The 22,572-nt window shown below is 40.8% G+C and overlaps 2 protein-coding genes across 5 annotated transcripts; both read left to right on the top strand.

The window, feature by feature from the left end:
- The first annotated feature begins 105 nt into the window (after positions 1–105).
- Positions 106–2,714, top strand: ndufc1 (NADH:ubiquinone oxidoreductase subunit C1). The gene is made up of 4 exons (XM_062393728.1): positions 106–613; positions 1,103–1,206; positions 2,356–2,427; positions 2,608–2,714. The coding sequence occupies exons 1-3, from the start codon at positions 568–570 to the stop codon at positions 2,413–2,415; spliced, it is 210 nt and encodes a 69-aa protein (XP_062249712.1). The 5' UTR covers positions 106–567; the 3' UTR covers positions 2,416–2,427; positions 2,608–2,714.
- A 4,731-nt stretch (positions 2,715–7,445) lies between these two features.
- Positions 7,446–21,378, top strand: mgarpa (mitochondria localized glutamic acid rich protein a). Of its 4 annotated transcripts, XM_062393363.1 has the most exons (8): positions 7,446–7,628; positions 11,031–11,131; positions 11,257–11,362; positions 12,914–12,931; positions 16,425–16,772; positions 18,703–19,334; positions 19,833–19,879; positions 20,071–21,378. In XM_062393363.1, exons 1-7 carry the CDS (start codon positions 7,553–7,555, stop codon positions 19,866–19,868), a joined length of 1,317 nt encoding a protein of 438 aa, XP_062249347.1. In that variant the 5' UTR covers positions 7,446–7,552; the 3' UTR covers positions 19,869–19,879; positions 20,071–21,378. The 4 variants fall into 4 exon arrangements, with proteins under 4 accessions (XP_062249347.1, XP_062249348.1, XP_062249349.1 ...); XM_062393364.1 differs by lacking the exon at positions 19,833–19,879 and having other exon boundaries at positions 7,447–7,628; XM_062393365.1 differs by lacking the exons at positions 16,425–16,772; positions 18,703–19,334; positions 19,833–19,879; positions 20,071–21,378 and adding an exon at positions 13,602–14,165 and having other exon boundaries at positions 7,454–7,628.
- Positions 21,379–22,572: the final 1,194 nt, after the last annotated feature.

Raw genomic sequence — 22,572 nt, 5'->3', positions numbered from 1 at the left:
GTCAGAGAGAACTCGGAGGACAGATGGTACCTAGCCTCGGTGATTTATTCTATGATACATTTAATCACAAAAACACAACTTTTCTAGGTTTAGATATAAATACCAGTGCCCCCATGTTTCCTAAGAAATACAAATAAAATAAATTGAAGTGTAAATAACATTATAATTGAATAAAATACAACGATATTAAGACATTGTAAAAATGTTTAGTTAAAGCTCTAGTGGATACAATTATAATTATGTTTGCAGACAAACATTTTGGGGGCAATATTTATATTATTCATGCTTGGATTTCATTTAGAGGCATGACTTATATCAAACCAAGTTACATGAGATACACTCGCTTCAAAGAAGGAATTAATGTAAATGTTTAGTTATATTTCACAACTGTCATTAAATAACGGGCTTTTGTTAATATAAAATACATAAATAAACCTCGTACTCCCGAGTGGCCGCTCGATTTATCTGTGATCTCTGAATCATCTACTAAGCCTTTCAAGGAAGGTTAATCGACCGCGGAGCTGCAGGATCGACCATCGGTACGCAGGGGTCTGTTTTTCAGCCAAAATGGTTTTCAACCGGTTTTTACTTAGAGCTGCTCTAGACAGCAGAGGTGAGTTGATATAATAATCATTTTCGCATAGTTGCAGTTTTCCTAAGAGTGTGTGTTCTATCTCAATGACGTCGTTGTTGTTATTTCTAAGCCTGACCTTAGCTTAGCATTGCTGTAGCATTGGAGTCAAACAGCCCACTTTGCTACTCAGAGCTGTGGATAACTCGTACCCATTGAGATTTAATATGGAAGAACAGTCAGGCCAATCACATGGGACCCCAGTTTCACAGTGGTTCATTCATATCACATCTTACTGATGTATTATGATGTTCCCCTTCATGGCTGTGTCATGTACTGACAATGCATAAGCATTATATTGATATGTCTATATTGAAGCTATACTATTGTTCTATTGATGGAAATGTTATGGTGATAATTATTGATACGGTTTTATTGCCCGTCACTATCCAGTATACGTAGGGTTAGGGTTAATCTCTATTTTCATTATAGTCTGTATGATATTCATGCTGTTGTGGTGTTCTTTTTCAGTTGGATGCAGGTCCATGTTCACGAGCAGCAAGCCGGACACTGTCAACCCCAACTGGCTGCGAGTTGGACTTGCCATTGGAAGTTCGGTTTTCCTTTGGGGCCTGGTAAATGATAACATATACTCAGCTATACACCTGATATACTAATTCCAGGAATCTCTGTTTGTCTGTATCTGGAACACATATCTCAAGAACCATTTAGCTTAATAACACTTAGCATTTGTATTTTGAATGGCCTGAGGAAGTGCAGTAAGCAATTTTAGAGTGATTTCGACATGCATTGTACTAAACATATTAATTGCAGAGCTCAATGCATGATGTTTTCCAGGGTTTCTCTCAGTTTACTCTGTCCATACTTCAAACATGCCATAATTTACCTTTACATACCTAATTATTATACTTTTTTGATAATATACCTTTTTTCCTGAATCATACTACATAGTGGTTTAGCACCAACTGTCTCTCAGAGCGTCTAGCATTATCTCACCCAGGAGAGGGCAGCAATGAACAGCAATCTTCAATCATTTTAAATCTGTCTTTTAAACTGCAGTTTGTGTAGCTGTTGAACTGCACTAGGTTATACTGAGATGTGTTCCTAATATTTTGACCATCCCATTCATGATAGGATGGTTCAAGGTTGTCAACATTTATCATGTTGTTCTGAGCTGCACTGACAGAGTAAGAGTCGATCATCGCCAGTTTTCGGTCTGATCCTCTGATAATAAGCTCTGGAGCAAGTTAGGTATGGAAAACAAGTTACCAATGTAATGTAATCCTTTGACAAGTGAACCATAACCATGAATCCTGCCGCCTACTATAGGCCTCAAATGATCCTGAGAGTTTTGTAGCTTATTTTCTGGGGAATCTATGCTTTAACGTTGTTGCACATCCTTGCAACAACGTAATCCAAATTTACAATGACGAAGCAAAGATGTAATCGTTACATTGATGTTGGACCCCAGCCAAGAACAGCTTGACCTAGAGACACAATCAACACTGCATTTGCCTGTGTCCTCAACAATTCTCATATAAAGTTTGAATCAATAAGTGAGACAAGAGACAAAAAGACAGAGGCAGATGCCTCCATTTAGTCCTTTTTGAAATCTGCAACCACACTGAAGACAAACACTCAGTGATGTAGAACAGGAAGACAGTAAAGATTTGTGAATTATGATGGAAATATAAGTATGAATAATGATGTGTTGGAACCAGATGAAACATTAAATTCCTTGTGGCATTGTCTTCTACCTGCAGCTCTTCAGGCAGCACATCACAGACGTGCATGAATACAAAGTTAGAAATGGACTGGAATAACCCAACATGCTGGTATGTGAGCGCCTTTTTATCTTGATCATAATGCATTTATACTGCATGAATAATGCTTCTAGGTCTCATTCTTAAATCTGATGCATATATTGCCAAACAGTATTATTCAAATTCTGTCTTTGGTGTATAAATGGATGAAGAAATAAAACATGATACGGGATGTGTTTTTTTCCTGTGCAGGGGCTCGTCGCATCCTCTTGGATTCACCTGTTTCTCCACTTGTTTATTTTTCCACTGCTCCTGATTACTGTTCCCTGTAAAATAAAGATATATTACGTCAAATGAGATAGGAGGCTTGATCATTGTGTTCACACAAACCCCCAGTTGCTGGTATTTTACAAGTGATATGTATTATAAATGTCTGAGATACTTATATTCCAAATTCTTTTTGCAAGTGTGGCTTAAATCAAATGTTAGACCTTTTGAAATATCACATATCCTGCTGGAATATCACATATCACTTCTGGTACAAGTTAATCTGAATACAACTTATTGGCAGTTTAGGTTATAATTGTACATATTGATGCTGCTGTACGTGTTGCTACTGATTTATTTTCTGTTAATTTGCATACACTATCCTCTTTCACCCCCCGTCTCCCAATCAAGTTCTTACCTTGGTGACTCCGCCCGCCCGCCCACCTGCCCCCTCGATCTCATCCCATCTCACATTCGCCAGTTTATCGCTCCTGACCTTCTTCCTTTTCTCACCCATCTTCCCTGTCAACAGGCTGTTTCCCTAACTCTCTGAAGGAGGCAAATGTAAATCCTCTCCTAAAGAAACCCACCCTCGACCCATCTGAAGTAAAGAACTACAGACCTGTCTCTCTTCTTCCCTTTCAAAAACTCTTGCACAAGCTATCTTTAATCTCCTCTCCTCCTATCTTAACCACAATAATCTTCTTGACCCTCACCAGTCTGGTTTCAAGGCAGGTCACTCAACTGAGACTGCCCTCCTTGCTGTCTCTGAGCAGCTTCACACTGCTAGAGCAGCCTCTCTCTCCTCTGTCCTTATCCTTCTACACCGTTCTGCTGCATTTGACACAGTGAACCACCAGATCCTTATTCCCTCCCCTCAGGACCTGGGTGTCTCAGGCTCTCCTCTCTCCCTGCTCTCATCCTACCTTAATGACCGCACTTATCGGGTCACTTGGAGGGGATCTGTGTCTGAACCTTTTCCTCTCACTACTGGGGTCCCTCAAGGTTTTGTCCTGGGTCCTTGGCTTTTCCTACCATAGCTATGCTGATGACACCCAACTAATCCTGTCTTTTCCTCAATCTGAAACACATGTAGCAGCACGAATCTCTGCCTGTCTGACTTGCATCTCTCAGTGAATGACTGCCCACTACCTGAAAATTAACCTTGACAAGTGTTGGGACATGGTTTTTGTGCAAACCACAGGCCTCCTTTCAGTCAAACTTGTAACAAACATGCCGCATGTGCTGGAGTGGACTCAATCCCCCAAGATGCCACAGGTTCCATTGATCTTACAAAGTCAAGGAACTCAGTCTCCCAGAGGATGTAACAGGATGCTGCATGTCCTGGGGTCTGGGCAATATCACACAAAGGTGTCAAGAGCCACCAGGGTCAACTCCTATTGGTCACTCTGGTCCAAGACCTGTGAGGTCACCGGGGCCAATATAAGGAGAGGTCTCCCCAAGATCTCTGTCTTTCTACAATCCTTCGACGGCCAGCAGGCTGTCCAGCCTCTCTTCTCCTACATCGCCAAGGGGGGGGGGGGGGGGGGCCTGGCTGATCCAGCTCTCTTCTCTATCCAACCCACAACCGGAGGTCAGAGGTGCAGCTTCCCTGCCCACACTCTTCAAGGAAATCTCCTCGCCCTTCAAGCTCTACCAGTCGACGCGATGTCCTGCAGGAAGACTTCAACCAGCATCTGAGCACACGGCTCGACAGAACCGCGAATGCAGAACTCTACGACCACAAAGCCAGGAGACGTCACAGAACTGCAAACTGAACAGCAACTTCTTTTCCTCTTTCCCTCGGACTGGTAATATAATCTGGGCTTAATAATTATACTACGCTAAGCAAGACTGTTTATTTGATCGGTGTGTGTTTATAAGTTTGATATATGCTGTGACATTGTAGCCATAAGTTAAAGGAAGGTTAATAGTTAGGCTCGCCACAGGCTTTGTCCCTGACTCTATCATTATGTGATTAACATACACACAGACACGCATAGCATCTCACCTAGTTGAACCTTCCCCCTGTGCCGTAAAGCAACCTCAGAAGAAGGGGGGGGGGCTCTTATCTTAGGGACCATTCTGGATTAGCATGCTAATTTACATTCACACACACACGCACACACCTCCTATTTAGTTAGTTTGATTGTTTAGTAATTTGTGTTTTTATACTTTATTATGTTCATAATAAATGTTCTTCTTTCACAAATGTTCTGTCATTAATATTGCATAAGTGAATCTTGCCAACCGTTACACTGCTAAGAACTCAATAACCTTCATTGTTCATTATATAATCTTTAATGGTAAAATATTGAGATTTCTATTTGAACTAGATCTAAATGAGACTGATCTTAATCAATAAATTGGCTATCTTTTCCCTTCTATGAAGGGTGGTGCCCCGCAAGAACTTTAACCAGTTAAAGTTATGATTTAATATTAATATTTTAAATATTAATGTTTTATATTTTATTTTGATAACCAAATTTATTGAGTGCCTAAAGGCACACCATTCTATGGTAACACTTTTTAAGCACTATTGCACAACACAAGACTGTACTACTTTTCCTCCCAGGGAAAGACTCTCCCACCCATGACCTGACTATTAACTTTGACAACTCCATGTTAACCCCCACTCAGACTGCTAGGAATCTGGGTGTGACACTCGACAGCTAACTCTCTCTTACTGCCAACATTACTGCAACAATACGTTCCTGTAGATTCATGCTGCACAACATCAGGAGAATACGTGCAGGTTCTGGTCCAGGCCCTGGTCATCTCACGCCTAGACTGTTGTAACTCCCTCTGGGGAGGTATACATGCTAGTGTCATCCGACCTCTGCAGCTCATTCAGAATGCAGCAGCTCAACTGGTTTTGAACCTACCGAAATTCACCCACACTACTCCGCTCCCTTCACTGGTTACCAGTGGCTGCCCATATCCGTTTCAAAACATTAGTACTTGTGTACCGTGCTGTGAACAGATCGGGTCCAGTCTACATCCAGGACATGGTCAAACGTTACACACCAGCCCGCTCACTCCGCTCTGCTTAGGCCAATCGGCTTGTTGCTCACTCACTGTGAGCTAAACACTCATCAAAATCACAACTGTTTGCTGTCACGGCTCCTAAATGTTGGAACGAGCTCCCCATGAACTTTCGGACATCAGAAAGTTAACACATCTTCCGTCTCAATCTAAATACACACCTCTTCTGACTATACCTTGAATAAAATTTTGAAACTAACAATTTAGTAGCACTTAAATGGCACTTACTTATAGCACTTTGTACCTTTCGGGGGCCATTCTACCACAGGAACTACACTTTAAGAATACACAAACAAACATGTCAGCACCAAGCCCAATATACAGTGTTCAACTCAAATAAGGTAACCCGATGGTTCAAACGTTTGGAATGTGTGTCACTATTGAACACTGACAATATTTTGGTTTAAAAAAATGCAGTTGGTGAAATCGGACACATCTGATAATGTTAAAGAAAGTATTTAATGAAGCAGAGAAAATCCTGTCAGAATATAAAATATCACTATAGGCTACAGTTAGATTACTGCAGATTTATTAATGTATTAAACTGCTCATAATTTACCTGCTTTAATGTCACATCTGATGGAGGTAGACTAACAAGAAACATGGCCACCTTTTAGGCTCAATGCCAAACTTGTCATTGTTTCAATGCCACCCTGTAACTACAGTTGCTCTTCTCCCAGAAAAACCAACCATTGCTTAAATTGCTACTGGTGTACACACAAGGTAATATCAGAACATATTTAAAAAAGTCATATTTTGAGAGAGAGAAGGACCAGCATATTGAATTCATAATTTGCTGAATCATCATCATAACATAATGCATTTATAAATATATAAAAATTCTTTTGTTTGTTTTTATTTTCAATGTCATTTTTTGTTTTTGTTATGTTTTTTTGTTATACTTTCTTAGTAAGAGTGAATCATTAGTGGTACTCTGACACCTTTTTATGCAACAATTTGCTGTAATACGTGTTTTTTTATAGGCGACTACAACTGCAAAGGGAATTAATATGTTACTTCCTGTCTCTGTCTTCTGCACCAGACCTCACCTGAAGGATTTGTTTGTTGTTGTGAACACATCTGTGCAGAGAACCCCTCAGGCGTTGTGTATGTGTGAAAGGCAAACTCCAGACCAGGGGCAACCTGGGACAATAATTCAGCCCGGGAAATTGACTTATTTCAAGGAAACCCTTTTCACACAAAGCAACAGACCTCTAATTTTGTAGGCTTACCGTATTTGTTGATGTAACAGTGACCACACTAGTTAACACACACACACACATAGTAACTCACTGCTCTCATCTTTTCAATGACATTATTATTAACAAGTGCCATAAGAATCTCCTTCTGTGTTGCCATAACCAAAACAGTGATGATATATGATATTTCAAGTGCTTTTACTTTGGAATTCTACATCAGAATGTCCTGATATTGTGAGAGTGAGACTGTCTTTGTGAAGGGAAATTAGTCTGTGAAAGAAGGTAGTTTCTCAATGACCTTTATGATATTTTCTTCACCAAACCTACCGACCAAAAAGACCATCAGGCCACTGGGAAATGTCTCCCGATGTGCAGTGCGCCAATGGTCAGGACCCAATTCTTAGGAGATCTTCAGCCGGACATGTTTGAAAAGGGCTCATGTCTAACAAATGTACTTTACCCTTGTCTCTCCCAGGGTGTTAACCACTCCTCATAAACGCTATGTTGCTGTGGCATTAACTACCCTCCATACCCACGGCACGGCGGTAGTCTAAATATATTGCCCCAGATAGGGCCGGTGTGGTGCTAGCCCTCCTCTTCCTCTGACGTGTCTGAACACACACCGCAGCTCTTCATCCAGCCGAGCTGAAGCTGCAGTTCTCTCCCCGGCTCTGAGCGGATCAACGATGTTCTCCTGCAGAGCGGCCTGGCAGAGGTGCGGACCCTTAGCCCGCCGAGCAGCTTACAGGCTGCCGCGGGATGGTGAGTTTCACCAGGGGCATCCACACACACTCACACGGATGAATGTGTTTTTTTCCATTAGCTCTGGAGTGTAACGTGTTCTCTCTTTGTCATGTTCCCCCTCCTGGCTGGGACCCGGAGAATAGTACACCGTGTCCTGAAACACACAATGACAAAGGCTGCATTTTATTTTACATCAAGATCATGTTTGATTTTTGGACAGTTTTGGTTTAAAATGCATTTGCCACTTAACGTTAAATATATATGTACATGTTGTGCATTTGTAGAGCAAACACAACGAGGTGTGTGTGTAGCGTGTTGAGCTTTTCATGATGACATAACAAACCCTTGTATGTCCTCTGTAGCACTGGTTGTGTCCTCGCTTTATATAATGTGTGCTACAGTTCAAACCTGTGTAAACTCCTCCACACTGACGTGACAGGTAGAGGGCATGTCAGTCTCTTCTTCGGGACGTGGTTGTCTTCTACATGTCCTTGATGGGTAACAGCAATGCATTGCGTGTGCACACGTGTGTGACCTTCGTTAGTCTGTGTGTCGCGTGGAGACATGGTTGCCGCTGTCAGTCACGTGGTGTTCGCCTGTGAGCAAGCTCCAAAAGAGCCGAGGCACGAGCTAGTGGCTCTAAGGTTGTTGTGAGCGTGCGCCACCAGCCGGTGGGTGGTGACAGCTGCCTTCGCTGCTGACTTAACAGAAGCAGGAACAATGAGCGGAAATAGCTGTCAATGACTAATATTAAAGGTCCACTCATTAGAGAATCTGTTTTCTGGAGCTTTCAGCTGAGGAAAAGGTAAGTTGTCCTTGAGTCCTGCACCCAAAAGGTCACCATTGCGGTTGGCTAACACTTTAGAGGTCTACCTTTGAATAGCCACATCTATGATGAGCCAAGAGCTGACGATGATTTCACATCCCCTCCTTTCACTGACTAATGCCCTGTCCCATTTGCTCTCCCTTGGCCCCTACCCCTTGATATGATGTGTGTTCCCCTCCTAGTGGAGCCACAAGGGAGAGGGAGAGAAAATTCTCCCCTAGAACTGGGAAACCACTCGCTACATAATCAGCAGCAAACCAACATTATAACAGTGACAAAACTGACATCTGCAGGACAGATGGGGCAGATTGATCTATTGATCAATACATGGTCAGCATGTTTACAACGGCAATGTCACGTTAGTTCTGTCCAAGGAAACATCTGCCTCGCACTGAAAACGTGATCAGGGAAGTTGTATTAAGACTTCATATCCCGGACACGGGGGAACGAATGTTCCCTGTTACTCTCTGAGAGTTTTGACGGCATGAATAGCAATTTTCCTGAAATGCTTGTCCCAGAGATTCAATGATATTTTCATTGGCTTCTGGATTGAGCTAAGATATTCCACAGATTTATTTCATGGTTATTTTGCAAGATATCATACTTGTATTTATCAGCAATTTTACCCGCAGCAGTCCACATGTTGTTTTGCTTCATCCGTATGTTAAACATTCAGGAGTTTCCATGTACCCTTTTGTTTCTAGGGTGGTCCAGAAAAACTCTATGGCTAGATGGCCACTACCCCAACATCTGGCCAAGTGGCAGGACTAAGGGGTGAATTGAGACAGGGCCATGTTGTGACTGCTGCTGCTTTTTCTTTCACATGCTGACAAAAAGCCCACGCCTAAAAGAGATGGCAGCACATGCACATTGTCTTGCTGCCAGACACTACAGGGCACCTCCTTAACAGATTACATCACAGTAAAATCCACTCCTATCCGATATAGACAACCACATACTGGACAGCATACCCAGAGGTTGTATCCCTGCTCCTCTGCACTGGTCCCACTTAACCAGAGGAGGGTATCATGGTCTAATCCTGTGACTTGTTGAACTGCATCCCCTCCACTCGTCCTGGATGAGTGTTCTCCAACTTATCCTCTCAACTCGTGCCTTCAGCCCTGAGCCGATTAGCCAGTATAAATATCTGTGATGGAAATAGTGTCAGATGCCTGGACTCTGGATTTGTTCCTGACAATATTAGGAAGTTAATACCCTCAATACTCCACAGTAACCCTCCAGTGGCCAAAATTGTACACTTGTTAAACTACTAATTAGTTTTACAGGGTTTTCTGGAGGCATTGAGGACATTAAGTCAAAGTGTTCATTACTTTGAGGTTATTAAATAATTTATGCTGTATGAGCTTTGAAGTAAAATCAAATTTTAAGTGATGATATAAGTAAAACTGAATTGCCAGTTTTTCTCCAGTATTGTTTGGTTTACAAACGGCAGCGTTCAGTTTTCATCCTTGAGTTCACGATACATTTTTCCCTGGTCCACCAGGTCTATAGTGTTTTATTCTGACAGCCAGGTTTGCAGACACTTTGTTGAAACCTGTTGATGTCATGAGTGCTGCCAGAAAACAAAACTTGCTTGCCTGCTTTTTTTTGTTGCCAAACATTCCATCATAGAAGGAATGTGCCAATCGAATTCATGGGTAGCACCTAGTCCAATTGTTCCGAATGTGACGTCTGCTCCAGAATGAGTTGACTTGAATTTTCTTTACTTCACTTTTTTCACCTGTAATGACAGAATTGGATTCACCGTACCTTTCTGCAGGGATTAGAGCTCATTCAATTAGTACAACAGGACAAACCCAACTGTACCCTTTGGTTTCAAGGGTGTGGAGCAGGAAGCATAACCCTGCAGGTTTAAACAAGTGTTGACAGGCATATTTTTAGAAATCTAAATCAAATGCGTTAAATCCAATAAGAGGGAGAGGCATCGTGGGCCAGTTGCATGCTCAGAGAGCTTTGAGACTGAGAGAGCTGATGGACCAGTGCAGCACATTTTGTTTCGTTCAGGTAGTTGATGGTGGTACCGTCCTGAGGTTGTGAGACCAGGTTTAGGGAACATATTACACCAGTTCCAAGTCTCTGCACTGTCCACCTGTCTGATTATGAGATTTTGACATCCATTCATTTGTTTATAAAACTCTCAGTAGTCTTTCTCCAACTCCTACCTCTTTATCCGTCTGTCTTTTATCATGTGAACCACCTACTGTCATCAGGTCTTCTATTATCCAAAATGAACTTAAGACCTACCTTTTTTTTGTATATCCTTAAATATAATTTTTTCTGGACACCTGACTTTTCTGTTTTTTTTACTCGCCTAAATACATCTCTTTGAGTATTTTATATTTTTTCTTCGTTCAAAACACAAGCCTCTATTATTGCTGTTACATATTTTATGATACAACTTTTTATTACTTTATTTTTTCTATCCTACCTTTTGTTTCTTCATTGTAAGTTTGTCATATGATGGTGTTTTAGTGAAAACACATGCTTAATTCTAGATCTTTTGAGTCATCAAGTAATCCGATTTGAGAACGATGTAACGTATGACCTTTTTTCTTTTTCTTTACCCATTTCAGTTGTGCAGCGACGGCCTATGTCGTCACTCCCTGGCGGCTCCGGGGAGAACATACTATACGCCGCACTGTGCGGTGGAGCCTTTGTCGCTTCTGTGTCATATGTAAGTTGTGTTTGATGATAACAAGGCCTTAAAAAAAGCATTAACCTGATATTTTAGTCTCATTCCTGAAATTTTTCAGACTTTATATGGCCTCGGATGGTTTCTGACTTTTCCTCTGTCCACAGACATACATGACCATGACCGGCGACAAGGATAGGTACAATAGTAATGTTGCAGAAATCAAAGCCAGGCCCAAGACAGAGTGGGAACCTAAACCATGGCCACCAAAGAGTAAGTATCCTTCACATGCTACATGGATTTTTCACCTCCTTTACCATAAAACAGGTGGCTATCACCAGCAGTGATCGTAAAGCATGAGCAAAGTAATCTGATACGTCTGTGCTCTCTTGTTTTTGTCATTTAGGTTTAATTCAGGGCACCCACTTTAACTTAAAAGTATCCGCATTTGAAGCCAATGAATCCTTTGTGAAATGTTCTCTTCCCTTATTGTTTCATGTTCAAAACATTCAGGTTACATTTTTTTTTCTTGTTTTTAAACCAGATCAGTCACAACCTTCAATTAAAGTGACAATTACTATTATTTCTAAAAGCACATCTTCTAATATTAGGCTACTCAGTTGTGAATATTTGCTGATTTGGTTGATATGATAGGAAAGTGAATATCCTGGGTCTGTTGGGTCATTCAAAACAAGTAGATTGAACACATCAACCTGGGCTTAGGGAAACTGTGATGAGCATTTTCTTAAATTTTATAGACCAAATGATTAAAATACTCCTCAGATTAATCTCTTATTAAGTTGATTCTTAGCTGGAGTCTATTAGGAAGCATTGTTCAGTGACACAAAAAATAAAACTGCTGCTGAATAAACTACGAATTTGCTGAATATACTACCATTGGATGGTGAACTGCTGCCAAGAGATTAGTAGCGAATACACCACCTCTATAATGAGCACATTTGACTTTTATAAACCAAGCTCCTCACTAGCACTGATTCCTGCTGAATGTAAACATAATCTGGTCCAGCAGCCACTGTCTGACTATATATCAGTTGTTGTGATACTTGTATAAGATTTGTTATTGCTAGCTGGATCTTATCTGCTCCTTGTTGTATTTAAGAAAAATACTTTATTTGATCTAGTTAAATAACTCTGAATAGAGTAAATAAAGAAATCACCACTGCAGCAGCACAGTCACTATTGCATAGAGGAGGATGATTCCACGTAAAGGTATCTGACTTCAACAGAGTCATGCCCCCTGCTGTGATCAGAAGGAACCAAGTATATTTCACCGTAAATTAAAAACAATCACATGCAGGACTGAGAACAGAAAAAAAACACGTTCCACAGACAAACATTTTTTGACCTGTGACTTTATCTTAAATGAAAACAAATGTAGGGCTGAACAGTAAGCCCAAATTCAATTTAAAATAAGAATGTTATATTGCAAGGGACATACTTTTATCTTTTTATTAAAAAAAGCTACTGAAGTTTGGTTATTTCAACTGGTTAAAACTTCTATATAATCTTTTATAAGCTGTAAGATGATGTTCACTATTATAGTTAGTATAGCCAGTCCACTGACCAAATACTCAGGTTGTTTCTGATGAATACAATTTTTCAATTGATCTCACATTTAACTTAGTTTCTAAATACACTGTAGTATGTAAAGCTATTTGAAAATGTGTTTAAGCTGCCTGAAAAAAAAAAACCTGTGTATATTCTTCCACATTAAACTGAGCATTTCATGACTGCTTAAAGCTCAATGTGTGACTGAGTGACTGTAACTAATTGACACTGACACGTGTTTGTGTTTGCCTGCAGGTGCGGATGATGAAGAGGGTAAGTTATGGCGTCACTGATAATTTCTTAAATCATCATCACTGCCTGATATCACTCACTGAAATGTTTGACATGGTTTCAATGAAATGACAGCATGGGTTTGATCTTTGGATTCTTAATTGAGTTTGAATGAGCACCAAGAAATAATCTCATGAATCAGTCATGGTTCCAAAATGACAGCCATCAGTGGGAAGGAAACTACACAAATGACTAAAAGTAGACCAGCGATGCCATGTGGATCACGGCTTCTGTGTTTTAATGTTTTTATTCGAAAGAGCGGAGCAAGGTTAGAAAATCTAAATAAATCTTCGAACGAAACCTCAACCGGAGGAGCATATGAAAAACATCAAAGCTCGTATCTTTCAAACATTTAAGGACAAAAGCAAAGGTGTAACAGCCACTTACACACATTGCGCAAATGTATATTTCTAGATAATAAATTGTCAAGATGCTCTAAATAATTTTGGTGCCTCCCAATTCTGTTGAACCAGCTCAGTTACTGATCTGATTGACTTTCCACAGTCAAATTCATCCTTGTCCTCTGGTTGTAGGTTTTATCTGCAGCAGTGTTTAGGAACTTGCTTGTCTGAACACACATTGAAATCCTCCTCCAGTGCTTGATTACACTTACACTGTTAACTTTGACAAACTTGTCATCCTTTGTGAACAGAGTCTCTACTGATTTGACTGTGCTGACCAAAAGGCTCGGTCCCTGAACCAATCCCCTCGTTTGACACCACTCAGTTCCTCATCTCTCTCCCTCTCACTCTTTTCCTTAAACCTCTTGTTTCAATTGGATTTGTCTCTACTAATACTTTAAAGTTTAATCCTTGATCCAACTTTGAATTTGAAGGCCCTGTGCTCCCAGTCGAACTACAGACTTGTTACAATTGCCTTAGATCTAAAGGCCAGTTTGTGTTTTTGGCTTGCAGTCAGACAAATTAAAATTTCTGCTTATTATACAATCAGACATGTTCCACTGATGTTACTACAAACCTCCTGACATAGGCAAATGAATGGAATTTACATCATGTGCATCTATGTTTATGTGGAACCTATGCATTTGGCCTCCAGACTTTTTCTCATAAGACATTCACCATTGACATCAAGTGTATCTCTCCAGCAGCTTCTATCCATTTTTCACATTCATTTACACAGTCTCTGTGTTTGAATTTAGATTGACGGTGACATTGTGTAAATTGAACCTTAATTAAATAAATCTAAATTCCTTCTTCCCTTTCTCTAACTTTGTGTCTTTACTCTTTTCAGTGTAATGCTAAAGCTAAGGTCCTCTGTGTCCGCAAAGGATATTCATCATAGAACTGGAATCTTTGGATCAAAATCCCTGTCTCCTCCTTTCCTCTTCTCCTGTACTCCTAAGAATCAAAGAGTCTTCTACTCCGCCTAAAACCTCTGGACAGTACTGTGAAGGATATTGATTCTACACTCGTTTTACCTCACACTGCTAAATGAAATCTGAAGAAAATACTTGGACTGGACAGAAATATCCACAAACTACTTCTGTCCTTTATTTTTCAATGGACTATATTACTGTTAACATCATGCAGATTTTCAATGTTAACCAAATCTTTCTTTCTGTGGGACATTGGTCAGTTGATCACTGCTAACACATTAGGATCCACTGCTGTGAGGGATAGTGTTTCACTAGTTTGAATCCAAAGTAAGCTTTATTTATCTAGCGGTGAATCATATTGTTTTTATGTTAGCTAATCTTTTACAGCAGCTGTACCTCTGACTGTGAGCAAAAAAATAAAATGACATTGAGATGGAGGATGAGGTTGCTGGCAGATACAATTACTGCATGCCACCTCCTTCTAACCATGATTCCTTGGCCCTTGTGTAGATTTCAACAGTGTGCTTCTGGGTTAGGGTTAGGCTTAGGGTTAGATTTAGCCTTTTCCTCACCATAGTCCTATGGGTATTGTTTCCTTGTCATACCGACTGATGGTAAAGTAATTTAAACTAATGTCCGTAACATAAACCTGTAGACACCATTGTTACTTTGTCCAGGAGACTTTTGAAGAGCACTGGAGTCAAATAGAAACTCACATTGGAGAAGAATAGACCTAGGTCTAGCATCCCCTCCACATTAACTCAGCAAATCACAGGTGTGTAAGTGTTTATGCTCAGCCCATCTTTAATAAAATCTCACAAGCCAACATGGAGGTTATGTCACTCACACCATTCGACGCTCAGGTGTTTAGCAGAAGAGTCGAAGTGGATTTCTGGATGTGTCTCACAATACTTTTTTGTGTTGATGGTTAATTTTGGAACAAATTGTGAGTTAAACATTAAAATGCACAACCTATCAAGGCTTTTCAATTCAGTGTCTGTTTGACTGTCAGACTCACTTTCACAGTTCCAGATAAATCATAGCTTGCTAATTGGATGGTAAGAACCAGATTCAACTTCCCCCCTCTGTCCACACCTCAACCCCCCCCCCCCCACTCCTCTCCTAGCCCTCCCTCCTCCCCCAACCTCCCTAACGTCTGTTGTGCTTTTTCCTGTCTTTCAGTTTGCATGCGTGTTGTGTGGTGATTTTGTATTTCTAGATGAAGCATTCTCCGCGGGGCTGGTAAGGTTCGGGCGGCATGTAAAGAAAGAGAGTGAATGACTGCTGGTAGATATGTTTCCATCCAACTGTCCTCCTTCTGCTCATATGGACAGTGTTTCATATTGACTCCAGTCTAACAGTACAACTGAAGGATATCTCACCAGAGAATTGCATTCATTGATAAACCAGTGAATCCTACAGAGACATGGGACATCATTAGGTGGACGTGGACATGTAATATAACTAAATGCATCATGTCCTCAACTTTCTCAGGCTGTTCCTAAAAAATGAGTTTGGATTAGATTGAACATGTAGCTTTTATAATGAATTCCCACATGATACAGCAGCCTGATGCCAGAAAGAGGTGTGAATGTTATGATCAGGCTGTAGTTTTATCATGGTATCAAACTGCCATATTTCAAAATTCTTCAACTTGAAGCTTATAAGATTATTCAGTGTAATGATTATCTGTTAGAGTATTATCTGGTCATTCACAAGAAAGTGGAACATGCAATCGATTTCAGGCGACATTTTAGATTGGTATTAAGTTAATTGAGTTTCAGATCAAATGTAGCATTTTAATCTGTTTTTATAATAATAACAAATTTTACCATTTTGAAGTTTAACACCTTGGATGGAAATTCAGCTACTGATAATGTATAAATATTGTTTTCTTATGTTGGTTTTGAATATAATCAAGACATATTAGACTTAAAAATATTGATGCTTTGCTTTATTTATCATTTAACTGCTTTACATGCATCTGTAAAATGCACACAATGGCTGCACCAGTGATAAATACTCTAGGTTGGGTGGCTGCAGAGCTGTAGAGGGAACTTCAAGACTGTTGTCTGCTCACTATTGCAGATGATATAATGTGTCTGGTCTGACAATACTCTTGTGGTCATTGTGTTCCAGGTGGAGAGGAGGAGGAGGAGGAGGAGGAAGAGGAGGCAGCAGAAGAGGGAGTAGAAGAGGCAGCAGAGGAAGATGCAGTGGCTGTGGCTGCAGAAGGAGAGGCCGAGGTCGGGGAAACGGAGGACGCTCCAGCTGCTGAGAGTGAGGCTGAAACCATTGTGGAGGAAGTCGCAGAGGTAGTCGCTGAAGCTGCTGAAGTGGTCGCTGAGGTGGCGGAGGGTGTTGCTGAGGCTGCGAAGGAAGTGGAGAGTGTCGCCGAAGAAATAGCCCAAGTAGCTGAAAGTATTGAGGAGGCCGCCCAAGCTGTTGCAGAACCCGCAATCGCTGCCGAGGAGCCAGAAAGAAATGGTACGACTTCTTCATCTGAGGAGGAGGCAGCTACCTCTTAAGTCTGACCTAGTACAGATTTGTGACAGGGAGATACGCACACTACCAGATAAACACTTAACTCGTAATCACTAAGCAAAGAGCCCCAGACAGATCTTTTTCCTCTAACACTGAGAACAATAAAACTAGTTACTTGCAGTCACTGGCTTTAGACCCACTAGAGGTTAGCTGCTACTCCTCAGGTGCCTGGGATCACCTCTTATCCTATGTTGTCCTTAAATGTATATTTTCTCATTTATTTATTGAAGTGGGTGTGAAGGGCAGCACTGTGTGCAAATCTTTTCTTCAGGGATCTCAAGTTACCTTCCGATTTTTGTGGTGTGTTGAGCATAGATCACGGTGTATGATGTCTATATTTGTTCCACTTATTATATGGCCTCGAGATCATCTTCTCAGCCGGGCTCGTGATTTACAGCTGCACACCACAGTAACGCATTCCCAGTAAATCATATCCAAAGTGGCAGTTAGGTCTTTATGCAACGCTCATTTGCAGTTATGGGTGAAATAAATGTGATCACTACATCAAGCAGATTACTTGTAAACTTGCTTATTCATCTGAGACAACCTTATTTCAGGTTACATCAAACGCGAGGACAATAACAAGCGGGAAATCCCCTCAAATGTGACATCGTCGGTTTCATTATGTTCAGAGGTTTTATGATATTCGATAAAACGCTGTGTCTTTGATATTAACCTTTGTAATGCTGTACAACTTTGCCAGGTACCACAGAGCAGGTACACATCTGTTTAGTGTTGTGCAGTTAGTTACATCAAACGGTAAAAGTAGATGGCTTTGTACAAACTCTGTAACCGCTACAGTGTTGTTGGTTGTTTTTTTTCGTAAGTGTAATGTAAGACTGTCGGAGAAATCATATGATCAGGGAAGCTGGTAAAAATCGTATCAATTAAGAAAGTTACTGAAACAATATGTGATCATATTTTTATTTTGCTTATAACTGGATAAGGAGCACTGTGAAGAGTTAACGGTAATACATCGAGCCATACAATAAAGCTTTTCTCAAACTGGAAAGATATACTGCCGTCTGTAATTTGTCTGACTTGATCTTTTTTTACACTACTTGTTAGTAAGGACACTGTTCCTTTCATTCCATCAAAACAAACATCTGGTCCCTTCTTTTCACCACAGCAGCAACAAAAAAACAAGAGAACAAGGCTCTGCTCATTGTCAGTATTTTAGTAGCCAAGCGAGAGCTGGTGATGAAGATCATGGTCGATCTTAATGTTTGCAACATGTTAATATTTATTTACAAAGCAGAGTGGCATCTCCCATTCCCTTACGAAGAAAGATGAGCTATTTTGGAAGAGTGATGAGTTATTAGACATTTAGTCTTGACTTTTTTCCTACAATAATTGAAATAACTTGTTTTATCATCTTGCACCACATGTTGTAATTAAATTTTTAACTGAGGCCATCCTTTGCATTTTCCTATCCACACTTTCTGCATGACACTTTCTTGCACAAGTACCGACGCAGTGGGACCTCTGGTCATCAAGCTGAAAGTCTGGCTTTACTGGCATTAACATTTTAAATCGGTTTTGCTGATATATTGGGTGTTTTGTACTTTGTTACAGATGCTATGTATATAAGAAATGCTGTATAATTGTCCTAGAAATTCCAATGCTGAAATGACAAAGATGAAGTGTCATCACATTAGTCTGCCAGTACCTTCTGGCACTATTGGGACCCTGCTAACTATCGCACCTTTCCTGGAAACACTTTTGTTTTTCATCAACTCTCTTCTGGGGTTTGACCTTGCACCTGCATGTGCTCTCACTATCCCAAAACACCTACTCACACAATTATTAGGGTTTCTCAAGTACCTCAAGTTGTGTGCGCTAAACCTGGGATGGCTGGATTTTTTTGTTACAGTGCTGCCGGTAGCTGCCTCAATTGAAGAGTTACTGACGACGACAGAAGTAAAGGACGAGTTGGTACCCGCAGAAGAAGTTCCTGCACAAGTGGAAGTTGAATCTGTGCTTGAAGAGGCCCCTGCACCAGTAGAAGGTGCACCCGCAGAAGAAGCGTCTGCCCCAGTTGTTGAGGAGGCCCAAGCACCAGTTGAGGTCATAACTCTAGAAGAGGCACCAGTTATTGTGGAGGCCCCTGCACCTGTGGAGGTTGAACCAGTTGAAGAGATCTTGGCACCACTTGTGGAGGCTCCTGCACTAGTTGTAGAAGAGGCTGGACCAGTAGAGGTGGTGCAAGAGGCACCGGCTCAAGTAGAACCTGAAATTTCCTCAGCTCTAGCTGAAGAACCATTCACTGCTACAGCTGTAGAAGGGGTTGCAGTAGCCGTCACTGCAGAAGTAGCCAGTGCTGTGGTGGAGGAAGCAGCGGCAGCCCCTGTTGAGTCCCTGGCAGAAGAGCCTCAGAGAGAGTACATTGTTGTTGTTCTGGAAGGAACACCAAATGCAGAGAAGAGGCCTAGGGTGCTCGGAGTGGGGCCAATGAGTGGTAGAATCATCCCAGCGCCAGATGATGACGACCTCCCTGCTACTGAGGTAACTTTGTCAGACTGATCACTTGGGCTCAATGAGAATGCTGATCAGTACGTGTTATGCATTTAGAAAATATTCAGCTCCCCTCACTTTCTAACAACTTATGTAATGACTAAACAGAAACAGAATTTTTTATATATATTTTAAAAAGTATAAATATATGTCGAAATTTCATTTTTGCCACTTGACATTTAGCAAAAATCTGATTTTAGTTTGTTATTATAGGCTATCAAGTGTAGATTGAGGAGGAAAAAATTCATGTTGGATTTGGCATAAGGATGCAACGTAACAAAATGTGAAAACTTCCACTATGTACTCAAAGTAACAAAACATAATTTGTACATCGTCCAGCCTTACTTTTACAGTATAACAAAAAAGGTTCAAGTGGCCAGTTTTCACTATAGGTATACCTGAGTATAACTAAGATATACTTGCTGTAAAGAAACTTAATGAAATCCTCCTACACCTACTCTAACGTGGATTTTTTATTTTGTTACTCAGGGTAGGCGACGTCTTCTTAGGATGCAAATGCAGTAGTTCCAATTAAGGTACTGAGCCTTTGGTTATTTCTCCCATGGTAGAGACGGCTGTGAACATGATGTACCTTAACATCCCTCCCCCTCACTTCCTCATTGTGGATTCATATATGCACTAGGAATGCAGAAAACTATCTTGGATGTGTTTATATAGACACTTTGTACAATCCTGTTCACATATGTTTTACTGTCCTCCATCACAGTAAACGGCTCCTGAAAGATTGAACGACTGTCTCGTACAGAAGATGAGGATGTGCCTTTCTCCAACATGTTCCTGTCCTTTTACCCTGAAACCCAAGTACCTGTGCAGTTTTACTGCAAAGACACAGAATAGAATGTGTTTAGATCAATACTTTCTTTATGGAACTGTCATCCAACTATATTAGAAGCGGTCCACATAGCCCATTACTGTGACACTCCACACTGACCTTTATGTCTTGACTCTATAGTGTCACGATGAGCCCAGTCAGTGGTATAATAGATCTCTGATCCATCATTCAGTAACCCTTCTTATTACTTTCTGTTTACAGATGTGGACGTAACTGAGCCATTCAGTCTCCCTTTATTCTCACTGTTACAGTTTACTCCCTCAAAAATCACTACAGTGGAAAATCCTAATACCCACCACTGCACTCTGTTCACCCAATCACTGGCCCGCCACTGCAGTGTTACCTCTTCAAGTGAGTCACCAGCAATCTGTACATGACCCAACCTCAGGTCTTCCCTCTGCTTCTATCAATGTGAAAATGAACAGATGGAAACACTCGTTTTATCTTTCATGATGAAATGCAAAAATGTGCAGAGTAGTTGTGTTGTTACCTCATTTTTCCTCAGTCTTTGAAATGACACTTCAGACCTCCGTTTTTCACTGCATAAAGTGAGTTTGTTCCTTCTTACTTGTAGATAATCTGATGGCTATACAGTGAATGTCCAAATTTACATGAAGATTTAGCTCAGCAGCATTCGTCAGTAAGGAAAAGGCAGGAGAGAGTATAATTATCAAGCTGATGTGTAAGTTATTGCTTCTGTCCTTGCTGAGTGTTGTTGTTTTGCTGTGGCAGTCCGACTGTTTGGATGTCATTTCAAGGCCTGCAGCAAGAGTGAACAGTTATGACCGATGTGCTAGTGTGACATGAAACGTGTGTTTGGGAAGTGTTGCAGTATGTCTGAAGAAAAGTCTCCGGTGTGAAATGCTTTGAAAGCTCTGTCCTAGTTTTCTTGTCTTTGATTTCCTATTTCACGTGCTCTCAGCTCTTATATTGAATTTCTTGTTTTCTTAGCTTTGCATCTACAATGTTAAACTGATGTGAGAGGATTGAACATGATTGTTTGTGTAAATTAAAAAAAATGGAAATGAGTTTCAGAAAGTTCCTCTTTTCTGTCATTAATGTTCACAGGCAGGTTTCTGTAGTGAGCTGTGAGTAGAAGCCTTAGACTAAACCTAGGGCAACAACTGTGTCTGTGAGACATTACTGTTTTTCTTGTTTCAGTAAATAAAAAGGGATTCAATATTTTGTCTTTCATTGTCATTTTTTCAACGAACACTTGAATCCACTTACTGTGATCATCTGTTGCTCTGATCATCTTTTGGAAAAAAGCTACATTTAAGAGTGTCAAGCTTAGTTTTTGGATCTATTTTTTATACTTAAATAAATACATTAAGATGTTTAATGAATGCTGGTTACTTAATCATGAACATTTAATAAATGTTTACTGATGTCGACCAACCAACAGGTAAAAAGTGGATCTCACCTTGACATCATTGGGGGGGAAAAGCAAAGAAAAATAATGAACACCATTCCACTATACTCCTAGTTACTTTAGCTTTCCCTCTGTCAATATCGTCAGTCCCATCTCTTACTCTGGCAAACCAGTCATCGCTGACAAGAAACTCAGCATTCCTTGTGCACCAGCAAGAGAATTTTACCTCAACTAGACCTAAAACAAGCGAAATACAGAGATTTACCTGTCACTGATGGGCTACATCAGCTTTAAAAGGACCCCATGGCGGCTGTGGCTGAGGGGTAGAGCGTTCGTCCTCCAACCTGCAGGTCGGTAGTTTGGTCACCAGTCTTCCCCATCTGCATGCCGAAGTGTCCTTGGGCAAGATGCTGAACCCTGATTTTGGCCCTCATAGAACAACGAAAGTCATTTTTATCTCCACTTGATAGATAAGGCCAAAGCTAGTAGTAAATTAATCTCGAAGATTATTAATAATAATAATAACCATAATCTTACAAGGAGGAGCAGTGTTCAGCTTAATGCATGGTGACAGAAGACAATCAGTTTTTTGTGTTTCCTTTTAGGCTATGAGTCACAAAAAAGGAATTGGATACAATTCAAGTTTATTCAGGTCAGTTTAATATTCACTGCTCCAAAAGATTAAGGGAACAATTCACAAACAGGATCACATTGAACAAAATATTCATGTTGAGGGGGATCTCCTCCCAGACCTGGATCGGGGCATCAGTTACTGCAACTCCTGGACAGTCTGTGGTTTACAGACTGGACACACAATATATAACATCCAAGAAGTTCTCAATCAAATTCAGGCCTGGGGAATGTGAGGGCCAGTCAATTGCATCAGTGCAGGAACTGCCTACACACTCTGGCAACATGAGGCCGTGCATTGTCCTGCCCCAGGAGGAACCCAGGGCCCACTGCAGCAGCTTAAAGTCTAACAATCGCACTGCGGATTCCATCCT

The sequence above is a fragment of the Platichthys flesus genome, chromosome 8 (assembly GCF_949316205.1).
Source record: "Platichthys flesus chromosome 8, fPlaFle2.1, whole genome shotgun sequence".
Classification (NCBI taxonomy): Eukaryota; Metazoa; Chordata; class Actinopteri; order Pleuronectiformes; family Pleuronectidae; genus Platichthys; species Platichthys flesus.
This window is presented reverse-complemented; position numbering and strand designations above follow the sequence as displayed.

Coding starts and splice junctions, on each gene's coding strand:
- mgarpa (XM_062393363.1), top strand. CDS start 7,553: ATGTTCTCCTGCAGAGCGGCCTGGCAGAGGTGCGGACCCTTAGCCCGC. Junction 7,629..11,030: donor TTACAGGCTGCCGCGGGATG/GTGAGTTTCACC, acceptor TACCCATTTCAG/TTGTGCAGCGACGGCCTATG. Junction 19,335..19,832: donor ACGACCTCCCTGCTACTGAG/GTAACTTTGTCA, acceptor TTTGTTACTCAG/GGTAGGCGACGTCTTCTTAG.
- ndufc1 (XM_062393728.1), top strand. CDS start 568: ATGGTTTTCAACCGGTTTTTACTTAGAGCTGCTCTAGACAGCAGAG. Junction 614..1,102: donor AGCTGCTCTAGACAGCAGAG/GTGAGTTGATAT, acceptor GTTCTTTTTCAG/TTGGATGCAGGTCCATGTTC. Junction 1,207..2,355: donor CGGTTTTCCTTTGGGGCCTG/GTAAATGATAAC, acceptor TTCTACCTGCAG/CTCTTCAGGCAGCACATCAC.